At 40.4% G+C, this 23,875-nt stretch overlaps 1 protein-coding gene across 2 annotated transcripts in view; it reads left to right on the plus strand.

Annotated features, from left to right (window-relative positions):
* The window catches only part of C10H12orf56 (chromosome 10 C12orf56 homolog), a 118,996-nt gene that overhangs the window by 78,783 nt on the left and 16,338 nt on the right, over nt 1-23,875 (plus strand). For both annotated transcript variants that reach the window (XM_003824806.7, XM_008978444.5), the window contains exons 6-8: nt 7,133-7,277; nt 18,807-18,913; nt 20,116-20,205. In XM_003824806.7, coding sequence (XP_003824854.2) covers nt 7,133-7,277; nt 18,807-18,913; nt 20,116-20,205 — 342 coding nt within the window. The remainder of the gene's footprint in view (nt 1-7,132; nt 7,278-18,806; nt 18,914-20,115; nt 20,206-23,875) is intronic.

The following is a 23,875-nucleotide window of genomic DNA, read 5'->3' on the forward strand; positions in this document are numbered from 1 at the left end:
AAACCAAACACTCATAGGTGGGAATTGAACAATGAGAACACTTGGACACAGGAAGGGGGACATCACACACCAGGGCCTGTTGTGGGGTGGGGGAAGGGGGGAGGGATAGCATTAGGAAATATACCTAATGTAAATGACGAGTTAATGGGTGCAGCACACCAACATGGCACATGTATACATATGTAACAAACCTGCACGTTTGCACATGTACCCTAGAACTTAAAGTATAATAAAAAAATATAAAGAAAGAAGAAGAAAAAAATAAGAAATGAGATGACTGAAACATAATGAATATATAAAAATTCAGAAGTGTATAATGATGCATGATAGAGAGAGGGCCCTCCCTCCCCACCTGCAAGGAAATAAAACACATGTAACATTAGAAAAAAATAGGGCACCAATTCATTACTCTGCAAATCATCAAACAAATGGAAAAAATTTAATATATTCTTCCTTTCCTCCATGAACCGTAACGAGTTCAGGATAACCAAGTAGCCCTAGACGATGAGTGCAAATTTCATTTTATAGAATTCCAGCTAGTGAATGCGGAAGGCTTAATAGAATTAGAAAATTACAATTTATGTAGCCTGTAATGAAATGACAGATTCATTTAACAATCTTCAGTGGATGAAATCATTAGACAGAGAGGTGAAGTGGGGCCAGGTATGGTGGCTCATGCCTGTAATCCCAGCACTTTGGGAGACCAAAGTGGGAGGATCGCTTGAGCCCAGGAGTTTGAGACCAGCCTAGGCAACATAGTGAGACCTCATCTCTACAAAAATATTTTAAAATGCCGGGTGTGCCTGTGGTCCCAGCTACTTGAGAGACTGAGGTAGGAGGATCACTTGAGCCTGGGAGGTGGAGGCTGTAATAAGCTGCGATTGCACTGCCGCACTCCAGCCTGAGTGACAGAGAGAGACCGTTTCTAAAAGAAAGAGATTAAAAAAAAAAAAAAAAAAGGTGAAGTGGAACTTCAAAATGGAGGGATCATGTTGTAAATAACTAAATCCATTGATTTGTCTTAGTATCACTTCAGTGAGACAGCCAGACTTTGTGTGCCTCATTATTTGATGTAATATAAAATACACAGCACCACCTATGAAGTATTTTTGTTAAAACGGTTAAACCTGAATCTGACTCAAAAGTGTGAGTATGATAAGCCAGGTGCAGTGGCTCACACCTATAATCCCAGCACTTTGGGAGGCCGAGGAGGGAGGATCACTTGAGGCCAGGAGTTTGAGACCAGCCTGGCCAATAGGGTGAAACCCTGTCTCTACTAAAGATACAAAAATTAGCCTGGTGTGGTGGCACATGCCTGTAATCCCAGCTACTTGGGAGGCTGAGGTATGAGAATCACTTGAACCCGGGAGGCAGAGGCTGCAGTGAGGTGAGATGGCACCACTGCACCACAGCCTGGGCAACAGAGTGAGACTCCATCTCAAAAACAAACAAACAAACAAACAAACAAACAAAAAAACAGTGTGAGTATGCTAGTCTTAAAAAGGAAGTAAATTCTGCTACTACCACATGGATGAACCTTGAAGACATCATGCTAGGTGAAATAAGCCAGATACAAAAGGGCAAATATATGATTTCACTTATGTGAGGTACCTAAAATAGGCAAATTTATAGAGACAGAAAATAGAATAGAGGTCTCCGGGGTTGGGGAGAGTGGTGAAGGGAGAGTTACTGTTTAATGGGTATAGAATTTCTGTTTGGAAAGATGAAAAAGTTCTGGAAATGGATAGTGGTGATACTTGTAGAACATTGTGAATTCACTTAATGCCACTGAATTGTACACCTAAAAATGGATATGATTGGAAACTTTGTTATATAATTTTAGTTCAATTTTTTAAAAAAGTATATATGTGTGTATGTGTATGTAAGAGAACAGATAAAACAAGATTGGCAAAATATTGAAAATTATTAGAGCAAGGTGATGGGTACATGGGATTTCTTCTTTCTTTCCTTCTTTCTTTTCTTTTCTTTCTTTTCTTTTCTTTTCTTTCTTTTTCTTTCTTTCTTCCTTTCTTCCTTTCTTTTTCTTTCTTTCTTTTTTTTTTTGAGATGGAGTCTTGCTCTGTTGCCCAAGGTGGAGTGTAATGGCACCATCTTGGCTCACTGCAACCTCCACCACCCGGGTTCAAGCAATTCTCCTGCCTTAGCCTCCTGAGTAGCTAGGATTACAGGCATGCACCACCACGCCCTGCTAATTTTTGTGTTTTTAATAGAGAAAGGGTTTCACCATGTTGGCCAGGCTGGTCTCGAATGCCTGACCTCAGGTGATCTGCCTGCCTTGGCCTCCCACAGTGCTGGGATTACAGGCATGAGCCACCACCCAGCTGGGTACATGGGATTTCTTATAAAATTTTCTCCATTTTGATGTATGTTTGAAAATTTCCATAATAAAAAATTTTATTGCTTGATGATGTGATATAGAAAAAAATTTTTTGAAAGACTTAAGAAACATAACAAGCAAATATAAGAAGTATCTTATTTAGTCTTGATTTTAACAAACCAAAACTAAGAAAACATTTTTATGTTTTATTTATGTATTTATGTATGTATGTATGTATGTATTTATTGAGACAGGGTCTTCCACTATCGCTCAGGCTGTAGTACAGTGGCATGATCTTGGCTCACTGCAATTTCCACCTCCCAGGCTCAAGTAATTCTCATGCCTCAGCCTGCTGAGTAGCTGGGACTACAGATGTGCACCAGCATGCCTGGCTAATTTTGTGTAGTTTTTTAGTAGAGACTGGGTTTTGCCATGTTGCCCAGGCTGGTCTCGAACTCCTAAGCTCAGGCAATCCACCTGCCTGGGCCTCCCAAAGTGCTAGGATTACAGGCATGAGCCACCGCGCCCAGCCGTTTATATTTTATTTACTTTTGAGAGAGGGTCTTACTCTGTCACCAAGGCTGGAGTGAAGTGGCTTGATCACAGCTCACTGCAGCCTCGACCTCCTGGGCTCAAGCAATCCTTCCACCTCAGCCTCCTGAGTAGCTGGGACTACAGGTGCACACTACCATGGCTGGCTTATTTATTTATTTATTTATTTATTTATTTATTGAGATGGGGTCTGGTTATATTGCCCAGGCTGGTCTGGAACTCCTGGGTTTAAACGATCCTCCCACCTTGGCCTCCCAAAGTGCTGGGATTTGCACCCCTGGGCCACCACGCCCAGCTGTAAAAACACATTTTTAAGTCAGTAGAACAATTTGAAAATGGTCTGAGTCTGGCCGGGCGCGGTGGCTCATGCCTGTAATCCCAGCACTTTGGGAGGCTGAGGCGGGCAGATCATTTGAGGTCAGGAGTTCAAGACCAGCCTGGCCAACATGGTGAAACCCTGTCTCTACAAAAATACAAAAATTAGACAGGCATGGTGGTGTGTGCCTGTAATCCCAGCTACTCGGGAGGCTGAGGCAGGAGAATTGCTTGAACCTGGGAGGTGGAAGTTGCAGTGAGCCGAGATTGTGCCACGGCACTCCAGCCTGGGTGACAGAGCAAGACTCCGTCTCAAACAAAAAAAAAAAAAAAAAGGGACTGAGTATCAGCAATACCAAAGAGTGTTTGATAATTTTGTAGGGTGTGATAATCATTTTGTAAGAAAGTATTCATTTTATTTAGAGATATATTCTGAGGTATGTAAGAGTTAAGTGACATAATATTTGGGATTTCTTTTTTAAAAAGTTATATGGATAGCTTAAAATTTCTATAGGTTTTCATATGTTTACTCTAAAAAAAGCATCAGTTTTCATTCTGATATTTTATTTAAAGTGATTTTAAAGCTAATTGTATAATAAAACAGACTCAAATTCTGTGTGTGTGTGGCTTGAAATTTATTCCTGAAGGCAAGAAGGATGAGTTCTACCACTCTCTTGGCTCAGGAAAATCATATTTCTTACTAAGTTAATTCCTGAAGGCAACATACTTAAAATGCCATGATGTCAAATGCACTGTGAAAGATGCAGTGATACACAAGAAATAGCCCCTACCTGCAAGGCATCTTCAGTTTAAAAGGAATAAACATCCTTTAGGTTTTCAATTTAGAACTGTGTCACAGATGGGATGGTTCTGCAAGCTGACCACTGTGAAAATCATACACAGTGCTTTTGAGATAATATAGGAAGAGCTTTTCCAGTGCTTTACAAATGTGAGGTATTATTTATAGTAAATGTCTGGAAAGATGAAAAAATACAGGAAAAATAGAGCTTATTATTAGATTAAGAATCCTTCCTGCGGCTGGGCGTAGTGGCTCACGCCTGTAATCCCAGCACTTTCAGAGGCCGAGGTGGGCGGATTACTTGAGGTCAGGAGTTTGAGACCAGCCTGACCAACATGGCAAAACTTTGTCTCTACTAAAAGTACAAAAATTAACCGGGTGTGGTGGTACACACTTGTAGTCCCAGCTACTCTCAGGAGGCACGAGAATCGCTTGAACCCAGCCTGGGTGACAGAACAAGACTCTGTCTTAAAAAAAAAAACAAAAAAACAAAAACCTTCCTGCAACATTATTTTGCTGAATTTATGTTTTCTACCTGATGAAAATAGAGTATCTGTTAACATTAGTATAGATTTTCCTCTTATTCCTAAGTTGAATAATGGAGTCTCCTGGCATTTGGCTTTTTCTTATTTCTTCAGTCAAATGAAGTTTGTCATCTATGTATAAGCTAATATTTTCTGAATCCTCAAAGAAATTATTATTCATAACTTTTCTGCAGTAATATAGAATATGTACTCTAACTTGAATTTATGATGTATATGAGACCTCCATTTATGTATGAATTGATTTTTAGTCTGAAGAGATTAGTATGCTGTTTTCTGTGAAAAATTTTTTTGGCCATTAAAAAAAATTAGTTTGGCATTACAATCTATTATCCTAGTTGGCAAAGGATTAAAAACAGTTTATTTTTATTGCGGATCTTAGCAAATTGCTGACTCCAAATGAAAAAACAGGAAAATCAATTTCAAAATAATTCTGCTGATATTGTATCTTATCTGAGCTTTTGCTTTTCTAAGCTCTTTTGTTTGTAAAAACTACATTTCTGTTGTTGGAGTTCTCAGAGAATAGAGGGATTTCATAGTTACTTTTTAAATGAAATATGGTGGTAATTAGAAGTGGATAGGGAAGCAGGATCTCAAACTTATTCCTGTTTTATTTAGAGACCGTTTATCAAACACTTAGTGTGTATGAAGACATGCATTAACTAAAATATCAAAATAGCACATTTGGCCGGGCGTAGTGGCTCACACCTGTAATCCCAGCACTTTGGGAGGCCGAGGTGGGTGGATTGCCTGAGGTAAGGAGTTTGAGACCAGCCCAGCCAACATGGTGAAACCTCATCTCTACTAAAAATACAAAAAATTAGCTGGGTATGGTGGTGCTCGCCTGTAATCCCAGCTACCCAGGAGACTGAGGCAGGAGAATCGCTTGAACTCAGGAGGCAGAGGTTGCGGTGAGCCAAGATCACGCCACTGCACTCCAGCCTGGGTGACAGAGTGAGACACTGTCTCAAAACAAACAAACAAACAAAAAACCCAGCACATTTGGATAGGTACTATCATTATTCCTATTTTACACATGAGGAAATTGAAGCCCAAAGAAGCTATGTAACTTGCCCATGATAATGACCTAACTGAGTAGGGGTAGATCTAGGATTCTGACCTCAGTCTTCATGCTCATAATCATTATGCTCCTCTGCCGCTCTGCTATTATTGAATTCATAATGATCAGTTTCCCTCCAGCATCTCCACTAGAAAAGAGACCATTTTTTTTTCAGAAGTCTTAATTTTCAGGTTAATAAGAGCGACTCATTGATTGGACAAGGGAGAACATCTTAGATGTTTTTTAAATAAAGGGGGAGGTAGTAGGCAAGTACCAACATTCCATGCAGTAGCTAGTATTGGGATAAACGGGTGGTACAGGTTACTGGAGTAAGTGGTAAAAAATGTTTTTACTTCAAGTCAGAAATTTTAAGATTCCATCAATCTACATAGAACATGAACTATCTTTCCTACTGTTACCTTGCACCCTGGCTCTCTGAATCACTGGTTGTGTGAGCTTGGACAGGTTACTTAAACCCCCCCACAACTTCCTGTAAAATGCGTTAGTAATTCCCAGCTCGGTCCCCACAGTGGAGCCAGCTCAGTCCAAGAACGAGTCTACGGAAAGCACTCAGGCCAGAGCCGGCCACCTCGTCAGCGCCCAGTTAAGCGCAAGTTGTTATTACTGAGCACAGTGGGAGGGGGAAACAATATTTAACCCGGTGACATTTTTTCCAAGTTGCTAAAAGTCAGCTGAGGGGATAGGATAGGTACACGAGTAACTAACTACAATGAGTGAAATGGGATTAATGTGATACTAGGAGTGTGAAAAAACTGCAGTGGGAGAGGGGCTGCATATGTTGGTGGAATTAGGGAAAGATCTGAGGAGGTTTTTCTGCTAAGCCAGCTTTTCCTTAGGTGTGGAAGACACGTGGTTCAGTAATGGGAGATGATTCCAGGTGGTACTCTGACATGGCATGAAACAACTTTGAATTCCATGGTGGAAATATGTGATTCCTTTTTCCAGCTAGGCTGATCTCATCAGGGAGAACCTCTCAGCTTGGGGCCACTAGTGATAGTTCTTGAACACATGCTCATCTGCCCTTTCCTCACAGAGAAGCCAGCTACAGGCTCAGAACATGCAGCATTTACTTAGAATTTATGTTGCTTTCATGCCATTTACACCAAGTGATACTGGTTTTCCCTGGAAAGTGACACAACATTTTCTTTATAAACTTCTTTAAAAAAAAAGCTAGTTGATTGAAAGAAAAATATTACATAAAGGCTCATGGATTATGGTAAATGAAAGAGGGACAGAAATTTACCAGGGACAGCGAGAGTATTCCTGGTATAGGAACAGCTTGAGTTAAGGGGCATGGGCAAAAAAGTATGTTTGGAGCATAATAAACAGTTCAATTTGTGGGGAGCAAGTTTCACTACTGATGAGTATTAAGGCTAGGAGAATAAAACTATATTAAAATCCCATTACTAACAAAGTTTAACAAACCTGCCAGTAATCATTGATATTCCTAAACTGCTATGTCTTACCATTTTTTTTAAGTGGAAAATTTTCTTCTGTTTCTGTAGGTCTGAGGAGAAAATTAAGCACTTCAGTCAACTTAAATCTGAACTTTTTCTTAAAGACAATTCTTTGAGGAGGATACTTTCTTTACTTATGGAACTTAAAGTAGCAGCCCAGAAAAACTTCATTCTGAAAAGGCTTTTCTGGAAGGTAAGTGTTTTGTTTTATTTTTAATCTTTAAAGTTTGTGTTTCCTGTTTACCAAATACAAACATACATTAAAATATAAATAAGAGTTGTCTTGTATTCTGATGCTGTATTTTTAAATGTTGATAAAATTTAATGTAGTCATGTCTTAATGGTGGATACTTTGTGATGTAATCAGTAATGTATATGTGTGTGTGGAGGGGAGATGGGAAGAGAAGGGAGTGGTAGCAAAAAGTAGCTGCCATGCATTGGGTTGGCAGAGCCAACGGAGAGATGTTAGGAGGAACATTTTTGGCATACAAGATATATAGACAGTGAGATGGGAAAGTAGATTTTAAGAAATTTTTGTTTATTTTTTATTTTTTTGAGACAGTCTTGCTCTTGTCGCCCAAGCTGGAGTGCAATGGCACGATCTCAGCTCACTGCAACCTCTGCCTCCCAGGTATAAGCCATTCTCTTACCTCAGCCTCCCAAGTAGCTGGGATTACAGGCGCCCACTACCACGCCCAGCTAATTTTTTGTATTCTTAGTAGAGATGGGGTTTCACCATGTTGGCCAGGTTGGTCTTGAACTCCTGACCTCAGGTGATCCACCCGTCTTGGCCTCCCAAAATGCTGGAGTTACAGGTGTGAACCACTGCGCCCTGCCTGTTTGTTTATTTTTTAAATAGAGACAGGGTCTCACTCTGTTGCCCAGTCTGGTCTCAAACTCCTGGGCTCAAGTGATCCTCCTGCCTTGGCTTCCTAAAGTGCTGTGATTATGGGCATGAGCCACTGTACATGGCTGATTTCAAGATGTTTTATTGTGCAGTTTCCCCTACTGTAAGAATATAATTTAAAAAAGTATTTTTGAGTATAAGACTGGTATTTTTAAAAATGTGAGTCCTGGGGAGGCAAGGCAACCTCATTCTCACTCAGTAAATTACAGACACCTTATTTTCATGTTCAGGTGAAAGTGTTAAGAAGCCCAGGTGAGTGACCTGGTGTGGTGCTAATGAGGCCTCCGTGAGAGGGTGAGCCCTGCCTAGGGCTGTGTTCATGTTGATTGCTATATATTTTATCCTAATTCTGGCCATTGGTCACATAAGTAGCTGCCATCATTTTACTGAGCAATTGTAAAGCATGTGAACTCCCAGCCATACAAGACAGTCCTGGCTATTTATTAGCTTCTAGGTCCTTGATATGTAGGGTGACCAACCATTTTGGTTTGCCCAGATTAGGGTGACCAACTATTCCAGTTTTCCTGGGACTAAGGAAATTCCTGCAATATTGGAAAGCTAGAACAGTTCCAAGCAAATCAGTACAGTGAAGGCAGATTAGCTGTAGAGAATAATATGCCAAATGTCCCACAACATTGAGACATTGAGACTCAGGTAAGGATGATGTAGTGCTGCGTAGTCTAAAATGGTTGGTACTGGATAGATCCTGTGAGGAATACACCATCCAAGTTTTGACTCTAGAACTTTAGAAGATTGTGGAAAATATGACCAACCAAGTTGATTATGAAGATGAAATGGAATTCATGTGGAAAGGGTAAATAAATTAGGATTATCTTCTTCCCAAATAAACCTCTCCAGTCCATCCCACACACAGTATCAATTTAATCTACAACCCTGATTGTATGGGATTGCTTGTTCAAAAGTTTCTTGTGACTTTCCTTGCTAGTAAAGACTTTGGCTTCAGCATTTAAGGCTCTCCACTAATCACAGATTTCAAATTTGGACAGGTATGGCCTTTATTTTAGTAGGCTGGGGTTATCAGGAAAGGGCTGTGTATTAGTCCATTCTCACACTACTGTAAAAATGCTACCTGAGACTGGGTAATTTATAAAGAAAGAAGGTTTAGTTGACTTGTTCCTGGACCAAACCAAGGGTCGGGCTGCTTATTCTTTGGCCCAATAACGAGATACAGATGAACTGGGAAAGAAGGGAAAGGCCTGGAAATTATCGCCAGACCAATTCAAAATTACAAAGTTTTCCAGAGCTTACATACCTTCTAAGCTATATGTCTACATGTAAGTGCATTCATCTAAAGACAAAAGTGATTAACTTCTTTTAATCTATAACTAAGATTAGATCAGGACCTAAGGAAGGTCCTGAAGACCTTCCTCTGGGGCCTCAGTAAATTTACTCAATCTAAATGGGTTCAGGTCCTGGGGTGATTACCCTTATCTTGCCTCCTGCTAAATCATGGAGCTTTGGGGAGTTCCTTCAGACCGCCAATAAACTTGTTTGTGGCATCCTGGGGAGTTTCTTCAGACCCCCAGTAAAACTTGTTTAATTCTAAACAGGTCCTGTTAAGAATTCCTTCATTATCTTGTCATGCTTCAAGGCCCAGGAAAGGCCTAGGCAAAACTCTTGGTGGGTTTTTGTTACATCCCAGCCTTTGTGTAAGGACACTGGCTCTATCAGCTTTTAATATTTAACATAACCACTCAGTCAGTACAGGAACAGTTGTTATGGAGGCCTGTCTGTTCAGCTGTTATGAAGACCTGGCCTGCCACAGACTTACAGTTCCACATGGCTGGGAGGCCTCAGGAAACTTACAATCATGACAGAAGCCGAAGGGGAAGCAAGGCATGTCTTACATGGCAACAGGAGAGAGAGAGAGATAATGTGCAGGGGAAACTGCCACTTTTAAACCATCAGATCTCATGAGGACTCCCTCACCATCGTGAAAACAGCATGCATGATCCAGTCACCTCCCACCAGGACCCTCCCTCGACAGTGGGGATTACAATTTAAGATGAGATTTGGGTGGGAACACAGAACCAGACCATATCAGGCTACCTACCATCTGGATAAGGTGGGCACTGGGAAAATGAATCCAGATGTAGATGCTCATGGAAAAGGCACAGTGCCCAAAGGTGAGAGTGATCTCTACATAAGAGTGAGCAAAAATGAAATATCAGGATTTTTAGCATGTGGGTGAATTACAACTGGATGTCTGCACAAACATTTGGCACCAGGAAGATCTGCTTGTTTAGGATGTGGGAACAGGGTTTTATGGAGTGTGAGGACATAAAGATTGTCAAGAGTAAAGCCATCAGTTAGGAGAGGACTGGGAAAGGACTTAGGACAGTGCTCAAAGGGGAAGTCCACCCAGATACACTGGACACAATCAGGGACTGGATTTAAAGTGCATGTCTAGGTAGGAGAACTGAAGTACCATTTAAGGGTTAGATTAAGAAGGATGTTGATGTGTATTCCTAATGGGATCAGCACCAGTGTTAGTCTGGAGGTCATTTAAGCATCTTCAGTTTAAAAACAGGCCTGATACCTGTGGCCTAGGCTGTGAAACAAAAAAAGAATGGAGAGAAAGAGAGTAAGGTTAGGACCCACAGACCTGACCCGCCACTTCATCTTCTCTCTCACCTCTGTCTTCTACAAGATCGAGCCATGTAGGATAACTTGGACACTTGTTCTCCTTAGCTCTCCTTTCTCCCTGCTGTTTGCTTTCTCTAGAATACTCTTCTTCTAATTTCTCTTGTTAAAAATCATACCCATTCATCAAGGCTCAGCTCAAATGCCATTTTCTGCCTTTCCTGTCATGCCGGATGGGGAACTTTAGTACCTTCCTCCTTTTGATCTTCTCTGTCAATTCCATGCCATAGAACTTTCTTTGAAGTTTTATAATCTGCATTGTTCAATACAACAGACACTAGCCACATGTGGCTATTAAGCACTTGAATGTGGCTAGTGACTAAAAAAGCAAAACGTTAATTTTATTAAATTTAAATTAATTTAAATAGACACTTGTGGCCAGTAGCTACCGAGTTGAACAATGTAGTTCTATGACATCTTTCATAGCACTTCCTGTTTAACAATTAACAGACAGGTTTCATGCCTAATCTGTGTGAGGCTTGGTGATAGGTATTAGAAATATAGCATGATTATGATACAGTTTCTACCATCGAGAATTAGCACAGATATCCTCCCTTTTACTATAGTGATTGGCACATTTTTCTTATTTATCTTAATATGCCAAAAGCTTCTTTAGGACAAGTATATGTCTTACTTATCTTTGTATTCTCCCTCAGGCCAAAACACAATGCATGCATATTCCAGGTGCTGTAAGCTATTCATATTGAATTGCAAATCTGTTCTCTTGTGAAATATTAACCTAATCCAATGTCTAAAAATGAAGCTTTCATGATCTGTTTTATACTTGAAAACACTGCAGCCATTATTTAATATAATGTTCTTACCTGGGCTAAAACAGATCTTCTAATTCAGTTATCAAAAATGAAAGGCCAAAGTGAATGGAGAAGGAAATAATTCAAATAGGAAAAGGGGAAGTCAAATTGTCTCTGTTCACAGATGACATGATTGTATATTTAGAAAACCTCACCGTCTCAGCCCAAATCTCCTTAAGCTTATCAAAGCAACTTCAGCAAAGTCTCAGGATACGAAATCAATGCACAAAAATCACAAGCATTCCTATACACCAATAACAGACAAACAGAGAGCCAAATCATGAGTGAACTCCCATTCACAATTGCTACTAAGAGAATAAAATACCTAGGAATACAACTTACAAGGAATGTGAAGGACCTCTTCAAGGAGAACTACAAACCACTGCTCAAGGAAATAAGGGAGGACACAAACAAATGGAAAAACATTCCATGCTCATGGATAGGAAGAATCAATATCGTGAAAATGGCCATAACTGCCCAAAGTAATTTATACATTCAATGCTATCCCCATCAAGCTACCTATTGACTTTCTCCACAGAATTGGAAAAAACTACTTTAAAGTTCATATGGAACCAAAAAAGAGCCTGCATAGCCAAGACAATCCTAAGCATAAAGAACAAAGCTGGAGGCATCACACTACCTGACTTCAAACTATACTACAAGGCTACAGTAACCAAAACAGCATGGTACTGGTACCAAAACAGACATATAGACCAATGGAACAGAACAGAGCCCTCAGAAATAACACCACACATCTACAACCATCTGATCTTTGACAAACCTGACACAAACAAGCAATGGGGAAAGGATTCCCTATTTAATAAATGGTGTTGGGAAAACTGGCTAGCCATATGCAGAAAACGGAAACTGGACCCCTTCCTTACACCTTATACAAAAATTAACTCAAGGTGGATTAAAGACTTAAACGTAAGACCTAAAACCATAAAAGTCCTAGAAGAAAACCTAGGCAATACCATTCAGGACATAGGCATGGGCAAAGACTTCATGTCTAAAACACCAAAAGCAATGGCAACAAAAGCCAAAATTGACAAATGGGATCTAATTAAACTAAAGAGCTTCTGCACAGCAGAAGAAACTATCATCAGAGTGAACAGACAACCTACAGAATGAGAGAAAATTTTTGCAATCTATCCATCTGACAAAGGGCTAATATCCAGAATCTACAAAGGACGTAAACAAATTTACAAGCAAAAAACAACCCCATCAAAAAGAGGGCAAAGGATATGAACAGACGCTTCTCAAAAGAAGACATTTATGCAGCCAACAAACATATGAAAAAAAGCTCATCATCACTGGTCATTAGAGAAATGCAAATCAAAACCACAATGAGATACCATCTCATGCCAGTTAGAATGCTGATCATTAAAAAGTCAGGAAACAACAGATGCTGGAGAGGATGTGGAGAAATAGGAATGCTTTTACACTGTTGGTGGGAGTGTAAATTAGTTCAACCATTGTGGAAGGCAGTGTGGTGATTCCTCAAGGACCTAGAACTAGAAATACCATTTAACTCAGCAATCCCATTACTGTGTATATACCCAAAGGATTATAAATCATGTTGCTATAAAGACACATGCACATGTATGTTTATTGCGGCACTATTCACAATAGCAAAGACTTGGAACCAACCCAGATGTCCATCAGTGATAGATTGGATTAAGAAAATGTGGCACATATACACCATGGAATACTATGCAGCCATAAAAAGATGAGTTCATGTCCTTTTCAGGGACATGGATGAAGCTGGAAACCATCATTCTCAGCAAACTAACACAAGAACAGAAAACCAAACATGTTCTGCATGTTCTCATTCATAAGTGGGAGTTGAACAATGAGAACACATGGACACAGGGAGGGGAACATCACACACTGGGGCCTGTCGGCAGACGTGGGGATAGGGGAGGGATAGCATTAAAAGAAATACCTAATGTAGCTGACGGGTTGATGGGTGCAGCAAACCACCATGGCACGTGTATAACAAAACTGCACATTCTGCACATGTACCCCAGAAATTAAAGTATAATAAAAAAAAGAAAAAAAAGTAAATGGGTAGTCTCTCTATTTGGGGTCTCTCTACACTTCAGTGGAGTCCCCCTTGGCCCTATCCCCAACCATGCCATCAAACCCAGTAGCCTTATGTTCTTCTGTCTAATCCACAGCCAAAATCTATCCTCAGATTTGTTTTCACAAAATTAGCATATATGGCTAATAAAAGTCAACATCCTTTAAGATTTTTTTATTTAAATCGTTATCATAGCCTTAAGCTAAAGCAGTGGTTTTTCAACTTTATGCTATATTTCTTGGAAAACATACGTTCTGTGAAGCTCCCTTAGAAACCCTTACTGGGGTGGAGAGATTAGGGCCATTGTCTTAGTCTGTTTTGTGTTGCTATAACAGAGTATCACAAACTTGGTAATTTATAAGAATATGAATGTATTTCTGACAGCTCTGGAGGCAGGGAAGTCCAGTATCAAGGTGCTGGCATCTTGTGAGGGTCTTCTTGTTGTGTCATCCCATGAGAAGGCAGAGGGCAAAAGAGCATGCACAAAAAAAAGGGTGGAAGGGGGCCAAACTCATCTTTTTATCAGAAACCCACTCCCACAATAATGACATTAATCCATTTATGAGGTCAGAAGCCTCATGACCCAATCAACCTCTTAAAGGTCTCACCTCTCAACACTGTTGCATTGGAGATTAGTTTCTAAAACATGAACTTTGGGGGACACATTCACACTACAGCATTCTGCTCTTGGCCCCAAAAATTCATGTCTTTTTTACATACAAAATACATTTATTCCATCCCAATAGCTCCAAAAATCTTAATTCATTCCAGCATCAACTCATAAGTCCAAATTACCAGTTGTCATCTAAATCAGGTATGGGTGACACTCGAGGCAGGATTCATCTTGAGGCAAATTCCTCTCTAGTTGTCAGCCTGTAAATCAAGACAGGTTATCTACTTACAAAATACAGTGGTGGGATGTGTGGAGGATAGACATTCCCATTCCAAAAGGAAGATATAAGCAAGAGGAAAGGGTCAAGTAAGTCCAAAACCCAACAGGGAAAATAACAGTGTCTTAAAGCTGGAGAATAATCTTTCACTCTTTCACTTAAGAAATGTCTAAGAAGTTTCAGACTTTCCCTACAGCTGTCCTCTTTCTCTGAGCCCCAACCAGCATCACCTTTAATCCTCCAATTATTGCAATCTAGGCTTTTTCTAGGTTGCTCCTCCAAATTCTTCGAGCCTCTATCCGTTAACCAATTCCAAAGTCACTTCCACATTTTTAGGTATTCCTTATAGCAACAATTCCACTTCTGGTACCAAAATCTGTATTAGAATTCTCCAGAGAGACAGAACCACTCAGTTCTCCAACTCACATGCCAGTCTCCTCTGGAAATACCTTCACAGACATAACAGAAATAATGCTTTACCAGTTCTCTAGGTACTCCTAATTTAGCCAAGTTTACACCTAAAATTAACCATCACAGGCATCTCTAATTTTTGGTTCCTGTAATAGGATGGAAAATTATACACATATATAACGTACATATTATGGATATAAAATTATAGATACACTATAATATAGAGTGATATATATTATAGATATAAATATATATATTATATATAGTTTTCTCCCTCCCTTTTAAAATGAACTTTATTGAGGCATACTTTTTTCTTTTAAGTGGTCTTTATTTTTTAATTTTCTTGAAGGTAAAATTTAAATTATGAGAATAGGTTTTCTTTTTTTTTTGAGATGGAGTCTCACTCTGTCACCTACGCTGAAGTGCAGTGGCACCATCTCGGCTCACTGCAATCTCCGCCTCTGGGCTCAAGTAGCTGAGTAGCTGAGTACTTCCCGAGTAGCTGAGTACTTCCCAAGTAGCTGAGTACTTCCCAAGTAGCTGAGACTACAGGCAAATGCTACCATGCTGGGCTAATTTTTGTATTTTTTGTAGGAAAGGCGTTTCACCATGTTGCCCAGGCTGGTCTTGGACTCAAGTGATCTGCCTGCCTCGGCCTCCCAAAGTGCTGGAATTACAGGTGTGAGATTACACAGGCTGAGAACACTTTTTCATAGATTGACTAAACTCCAAGTTTTAGAAGAACAGACACATGTCTGTCTGTTTCGCTCAACATGTTATCTCATTATCTAGCATACCTGCCACATAGCTGGCAATCAATAAGTATGCATTCAGTGAATGAACAAATGAGTAGATAAAATAGTTCTCTATGTTCTTTTTCTCGTTTAAATTTTTTCCACTGGCACGGTGGCTCATGCCTATAATCCCAGCACATTGGGAGGCCAAGGCGAGTGGCTCACCTGAGGTCAGGAGTTCAAGACCAGCCTGGCCAGCATGGTGAAACCCCGTCTTTACTAAAAATACAAAAATTAGCCAGGCGTGGTGGCATGCACCTGTAATCCCAGACAGGAAATCGCTTGAAACCAGGATGTGGAGGTTGCAGTGAGCCAAGATCATGCCACTGCACTCCAGGGCGACAGAGCAAGACTCCATCTCAAAAAAAAAAAAAAAATTTTTTTTTCTTCATATGATTTTTTTTTCATTTTTAAAAATTGTGGCAAAATATACATAACACAAAATTTACTTCCTTAATCATTTTTGAGCATACATTTCAGTGGCATCAAGTTTATTCACAATCAGCCATCAAAACCATCATCTCCAGAACACTTTTCATCTTACAAAACTGAAACTCTCTACCCATTAAGCAACAACTTTCCATTTCTTTCCCCCATCCCACCCCCGCAACCCACAGCCCCTGGAAACCACCATTCTACTTTCTGTCTCTGATTTTGACTATTCTAAATACCTCATATAGTTGGAATGATATAGTACTTGTCTTTTTGTGACTGAGATTTCACCTAGCATAATGTTCTCAAGTTTAATCCATGTTGTAGCATGTATCACAATTTCCTTTTTTTTAAGGCTGGATAATATTCCATTGTATGTATATACCACATTTTCCTTATCTATTCATCTGTCAATGGGTTGCTTCCATGTTTTAGATGTTGTGAGTAATGCAGCTATGAACATTGGTGTGCAAGATATCTCTTTAAGACGGTGCTTTCAATTCTTTTGGGTATATACTCAGAAATGGAATTGCTAGATTAGATGGTAATTCTATATTTAAAGTTTTGAGGAACCACCATACTGGTTTCCAGTGTCTGTGCTATTTTCTACTCCCACCAACAGTATATAAGGGTTTTGATTCCTCTATGTCCTTGCTAACACTTGCTATTTTGTGTTTTTTTTTTAATAGTAGCTATCCTAATGGGTGTGGGATAATATCTCATTGTACTTTTGAGTTGCATTTCCCTAGTGATTAGTGATGTTGAACATTTTTCATGTGCTTATTGGCCATTCATCTATCTTCTTTGAAGAAATTATTGCAGTATAATTTACATGAAATAAAATGCACCCATATTTAAAGATACAGTTTGAAGAGTCTTGACAAATGTCTCTATTCATGTAACTATTAACACTACTTCAATCAAGATTTAGAGCGTCTCTGTCACTCCAGAATGTCATCTTGTGCCCTTTGGCCACAGTTCTCTCACACTCCTGGCCTTGTGCAACTATTGATGTGCTTTCTGTCACTGTAGATTCATTTTGCCTCTCTTAGCACTGCACTTACATGGAATTCTGCACTAAGTACTCTTTTGCATTTGGCTTCTTTTGGCATAATATTTTTGAGATTCTTCCATGTTGTTTCAGGTAGATGCATGATATTTTATAAGTGAAAATTCATGAATCAGTGAGCAGGTGGGAGGTCATAATAACAGTGATACTTATTAGACACTTGTTATGTGCTATGTGTTATGTGCTAAGCACTGTTGAAGCTTTATAAATACATACTATCTTATTTAAACTTACATTTAAATCAACCCCATGAAGTGATATTATTAACCCATTTGAAAGACAAAGAAACTGAGCGACAGGGAGTATAAGTAATTTGCCAAATGTCACACAACTGCCCAGTGGCAGAGCTGGGATTTGAGCTCAAAGAATATAACTCCAGGGTCAGTTTGTAAAACTGCCACACTATGCTAATTTATCAGGCACTGGGTAAGCCCAAGCACTTCTTCTTCTTCTTCTTCTTCTTTTTTTTTTTTTTTTGATGGAGTCTCACTCACTCTTGCCCAGTCTGGAGTGCAGTGGCGCAATCCCAGCTCACTGCAACCTCCACCTCCCAGGTTCAAGTGATTCTCCTGCCTCACCCTCCCAAGTAGCTGGGATTAGGGATTACAGGAGCATGCTACCAAACCCAGCTAATTTTTGTATTTTTAGTAGAGACGGGGTTTTGCCACGTTGGCCAGGCTGATTTCGAACTCCTGACCTCAAGTGATCTGCCCACCTCGGCCTCCCAAAGTGCTGGGCTGACAGGCATGAGCCACCACGTCTGGCCAAGTCCTTCCTTCTTTCAAAGCCCAAGCACTTCTGAGAGTATCCGGTAAACATCCTGCTTCTGTTCCTCTTTTTCCTTTCTCTGGCATTCCCAGCTGGCATTCCCAGCCTCTTCTCATGCCATATCACCTGAATAAGGGGACACATACACTTTCTAAACAAAAAGCCTAAATTGTCACTAGTAAACCAAAATCCTGGGGAAAAAACGAACAATAGAGGAATAGAAAAGAAAAGCAATTACATTACATTTCTCATTAATGCCAACTTGCCTAATTTCATGGGCCAGCGCTTATTTTCATGCTTGATTTCTCATGAGACTGGACAGGAACACTAAAACATGGGTTCCCCAGCTCTAAGTCAGTGTTTATTTTGACAGAAATGGCAATCTACATTTCCACTGTATTACCAGAAGAATCAATATTGTTCTGCACCATTTCCATAAGCTAGCCTAGTGCTGTACATTTGTTTTTGAGTTAGTAAACATTTTAAAACGAGAACTTGCTTATTCATTATTCATTATATCCTCACAAAGGCCAGATTACTTTGGAAAGGCAGAAATTATAGGAGCCCCATTTTTCAAGGTGACTGGATGAGTTGCCTGAGATTACACAACTACTTCTGGATGATCTTCAAGGTTAATGGTCAAGCCAGGCCTAACTGGCATCTCCCAACATCACCCCCTAGCCCTTGCTCTGGTCGCCAGGACAGTGGTCTCTTGGTTGTAAGTAAGAAGTATGTTTCCAGTTTGGGTTATGCTAGTATCAGTGGGAGATATTGTAATCCACTTCTCTAATCAAAGAACAAATTATTTCTTCATATTTTTAGTACATGAGAGTAGAGAATTTTAACAACAGATACCTTAATTACTGTCTTTTTTTCCAACTTGCTTTCACAGACCAGTGACCTTTTCTATTTCCTAGTAAACAAACTTCATGAGTACTTGCCGGAGTCTAGGGATAAGAATGCACTACAAAATCAAAGCCAAAGGGTTGATGAGCTGGTGTAAGTACTAACTAGATAATCATCGATTTTTTTTTTTTTTGCTAGGGTGTTAAAAGATAAATGGAAGACACTGGACAAAATATATGCTGGGTTAATGATTAATGGCACTGCAAGGTTTTCTTCCTGTGGATTTTATTTTTATTTTTATTTATTTATTTATTTTCTCTTGAGACAGAGTCTCGCTCTGTTGCCCAGGCTGGAGTGCAGTGGCACGATCTTTGCTCACTGCAACTTCTGCCTCATGGGTTCAAGCAATTCTCATGCTTCAGCTTCCGGAGCAACTGGGATTACAAGCTTACGCCACCACGCCTGGCTAATTTTTGTATTTTTAGTAGAAACGGGTTTTCACCATATTGGCCAGGCTGGTCTCGAACTCCTGACCTCAGGTGATCCATCCACCTCAGCCTTCCAAAGTGCTGGGATTACAGACGTGAGCCACCATGCCTGGTCTCTTCTTGTGGATTTTAAGAAATAGAACTCATTTTGTTCTAATTTTAATGGAAGGATGCACAAGAAACTAGTAATATTTGTTGTCTCAAAGTGGGAAAAATGGGTATCTGGAGGAGAGACAGCTTTCACTGTATTCTCTTTTTTACCATTGACATTTTGAGCCAAATATTACCTCTCTGAAAATATTAAAAATTTAAACAATAATTTTAAAGCAGTGTCTGATTATCCTAAAAACTTTGGAAAAGAGATACATATAAAATGATTTAGTACTGACATCCAGCTATTCATTCATTCAACAATTTTTTTTCTTTTTTTTTTTTTAGAAAAGTTCTCACTCTGTCCCTCAGAGGGAGTGCATTGGTGTGATCATGGCTCACTGCAGCCTTGACCTCCTGAGCTCCACACTCAGCTAATTTTTGTAAAGATGGGGTTTTGCCATGTTGCCCAGGCTGGTCTCAAACTCCTGGGCTCAGGCCATTCGCCCACCTGGGCCTCCCAAAGTGCTGGGATTACAGCATGAGTAATATGTTAGCTACCCCGCCCCACCAGCAAATGTTTTTGAGTGTTTACTGTGTAGCAGTCAGAGTAGGCACTTAACCAATGTTAGCAATTTGATGTACAAAATTTATTTCCTGTACTTTTTTCTGTATGGATATCTGGAAGCAGTTTTAGCAAAAATTACTACTTTTGTGGAATTCTGAGCTTCTAATGAAATCATGCCATTTCTTTGCCTTTTATCGTTTATTTTCTAGGGCATGCATTGAAATTATACAGACCCTAGTATTGATGTTCAGAGAAACAGAAACTGAGTCATCACGCCTGAACACATTGGCAGCTAAGAAGTAAGGTCTTTTAGAAGACATTGGGACCTTGTAGTTGCAACCCATTAACTATTCTTATTAAGTGTCTTCCAAAGCACATAATTCTCCAACTTCCCTGTTCAACACCCTTCCAAGTATATTTCACTCTTTTGTTTTTCTCCTTCCTTCCATGATGAACAGGTTAATTGGCACAGGCCGAGTTCTCTCTGTCTCTCTGGATTATTAAGGGTACAAAGATTTTCTCAGCATAATTTTTTTTTGTCCTAGTCTGGTGAACTTGAAAAAGACCAAATGACCCATCATACATTAAAAGCCGGGGGATCTCCGCCAGAATTTCCCATAGTGTCCTTATATCCACACAACAGAAAAACTGCAAAATCAGGTGTTATAGTAGCCTCATTTACAATATAATCGTGTGACCTTAGAGTAAATGACTTTGGAGAGTTTATTAATATCTAGGGTGAGCTGCTGTAATAAAGACACTCTAGGCCAGGCACGGTGGCTCACGCCTGTAATCCCAGCACTTTGGGAAACCAAGGCGGGTGGATCACCTGAGGTCAGGAGTTTGTGACCAGCCTGACCAACATGGTGAAACCCTGTCTCTACTAAAAACACAAAAATTAGCCGGGCATGGTGGTACGCGCTTGTAATCCCAGCTACTCGGGAGGCTGAGGCACGAGAATGGCTTGAACCTGGGAGGTGGAGGTTGCAGTGAGCTGAGATCACACCATTGCACTCTAGCCTGGGCAACCCCATCTCAAAAAAAAAAAAAAATAGATACTCTAAAATATGTGGCCCAAAGAAGATCTTAATTGAAATCTTTCTTACACAACAGTTCAGAGTAAATATTCAGGCTTTCAAACACAAGGTGAGCCAGGGACCTAGGTTTTTTCCCCTTTGTTACTCTGTTGCCTGCTATCATGTTGTCTTTGTCCTTATAGTGTAAGCTGGCTGACCTTGATGACTTCATTATACCCTGTGGGAAGCAGAAAGAGAAATAGAGGGCATTCCAGTTAAAAAAGAAAAAAAAAAAAAAAAGAGAGAGAAGCAGAGGGCAAACAAGCTTCCTTTTTAAGCAAGGCATGTAACACTTCTACTCACATTCTCCTGGTGAGAACTTCAGGCACATGGCCACACCTAGCTGCAGGAGAGGCTGGAAATGTGTCTGTAGTTGGACAGCTATGTGCCTAACTTCGTTTTGAATGGTAATGGGGACATCTGTTATTAAAAGAAAGAATGGATGAATGTATAGGGGGGGACAGTAGCATTCTTTGTCTTTTGATTTTGATTTGCAGTTTTGCATACTGTCTGCTTGATTTTTTATTTTATTTTATTTTTTTGATACAGAGTTTTGCTCTTGTCACCCAGGCTGGGGTGCAATGGCACGATTTCAGCTCACTGCACCCTCTGCTTCCTGGGTTCAAGTGATTCTCCTGACTCAGCCTCCCAAGTAGCTGGGATTACAGGCATGAGCCACCATGCCTGGCCCTAATTTCATTAATTAATATTTATTTTTCTTTCTTTCTTTTTTCTTTTTTTTCGAGACAGAGATTCACTCTTGTTGTCCAGGCTGGAGTGCAATGGCACAATCTTGGCTCATGGCACTCTCTGCCTCCCAGGTTCAAGTGGTTCTCCTGCCTCAGCCTCCCAAGTAGCTGGGATTACAGGCGTGCACCACCATGCCCGGCTAATTTTGTATTTTTAGTAGAGATGGCATTTCACCATGTTGGTCAGGCTGGTCTCAAACCCCGACCTCAGGTGATCTGCCTGCTTCGGCCTCCCAAAGTGCTGGGATTACAGGTGTGAGCCACCACGCCCGGCCTCATTAATTAATATTTCTTAAGTACACTTGCTATGTGCCAGGGACTATGGGCATACTATGCTTTTTTCTTTTTTCTTTTTTTTAGATAGGGTTTCACTCTCATCCAGGCTGGAGTGCAGTGACACGATCTTAGCTCACTGCAGCCTCGACCTCCCTGGGGCTCAGGTGATCCTCACCTCCCCAGTAGCTGGGACCACAGGTACGTGCCATCATGCCCTGCTAATTTTTTTGTATTTTTCATAGAGATGGGGTTTTTCCATGTTGTCCAGGCTGGTCTCAAACTCCTGGGCTCAAGTGATCTGCCCCCCTCTTACCCCCAAAGTGCTAGGATTACAGGCATGAGCCACTGTGCCAAGCCGGCATATTATGTTGTGTAGCAGGAGTGGGCAAACATTTCTGTAAAAGGTCATACAGAAAATAGTTTTGGCTTATCACGTCATACAATCTGTGCTGCATCTACTCAGTTCTGCCATTGTAGCACAAAAGCAGCCATAAACAGTACATGAACGAATGGACACAGTTGTGTTCTGATAAACTTTATTCACAGAAACAGGCTGTAGGCTGGATTTGGCCTGCAGGCCATAGTTTGCTGAGCTCTGCTTTACAGCAAACAAGAAAATACACCATGCCAAGCTAGTTCTTATTTTTTAATTTTTTTGTAGAGACAAGGTCTCACTTTGTTGTCGGGGCTGGTCTCAAACTCTTGGACTTAACTGATCTTCCCGCCTTGGCCTCCCAAAGTGCTGAGATTACTGGCATGAACCACTGCGCCCAGCTTGAATACTTCTTTATGCGATTGGTAGTACTGCCGTTTCCCTAATCTCCAAGATGGAGGTTCAACATTATTTTTGATATTTCTGTCTTCTCCCACATTAAAATTATCACTAAATCTGGTTATCCTTTTTCTCCACCTTTTGGTCTCTACCTTTCTGTTTCCAAGTTGAAAAAAATCATCCTTAGTCACCTCTGTTGTAAAGTATTGTTTTTATGGGGTTTTCTTTGTTCTTTTTCTTTAAAAGCATTGCCTTTAATTGTTTTGTTTTAACTTGGTTTGATCACATCAGCAGTCCTATATCAAGCCTCTTTCCTGATATTACCAATTCTTTTCATGTCCTTCAATACATATATTACATTGCTATAGTAGAGTCTGGTTGTAATATTAACTTTTCTCAGCCAGTTTTTATATCCCTAGGGTCAAATCATGTGCCCCATAGTATTACGTAGCCCAGTAAATATCTAATAAAACTGTATTCATTTTCTTTTTTCTTTTATTTTTTTTGAGATGGAGTCTCACTCTGTCACCCAGGCTGGAGTGCAATGGCATGATCTTGGCTCACTGCAACCTCTACCTCCATGGTTCAAGCAATTCCCCTGCCTCAGCCTCTCAAGTAGCTGGGGATACAGGTGTGTGCCACCACGCTCGGCTGATTTTTTTTATGTTTTTAGTTAAGATGGTTTCACCATGTTGGCCAGACTGGTCTCGAACTTCTGACCTCAGGCAATCCACCCGCCTCGGCCTCCCAAAGTGCTAGGATTATAGGCATGAGCCACCGCACCCGGGCTCTTTTTTCTTTTTTTGAGACGGAGTTTTGCTCTGTCGCCAGGGCTGGAGTGCAATGGTGCGATCTTGGCTGACTGTAATCTCCGCCCCCTGGGTTCAAGCAATTCTTGTGCCTCAGCCTCCTGAATAGCTGGGATTACAGGCATGCACCACCACACCCTGCTAATTTTGTATTTTTAGTAGAGACGGGGTTTCACCATGTTAGTCAGGCTGGTCTTGAACTCCTGACCTCAGGTGATCCACCCCCCTTGGCCTCCCAAAGTGCTGGGATTACAAGTATGAGCCACCGTGCCCAGCCAAAATTGTAT

Source organism: Pan paniscus, chromosome 10 (genome assembly GCF_029289425.2).
Source record: "Pan paniscus chromosome 10, NHGRI_mPanPan1-v2.0_pri, whole genome shotgun sequence".
Lineage (NCBI taxonomy): Eukaryota > Metazoa > Chordata > Mammalia > Primates > Hominidae > Pan > Pan paniscus.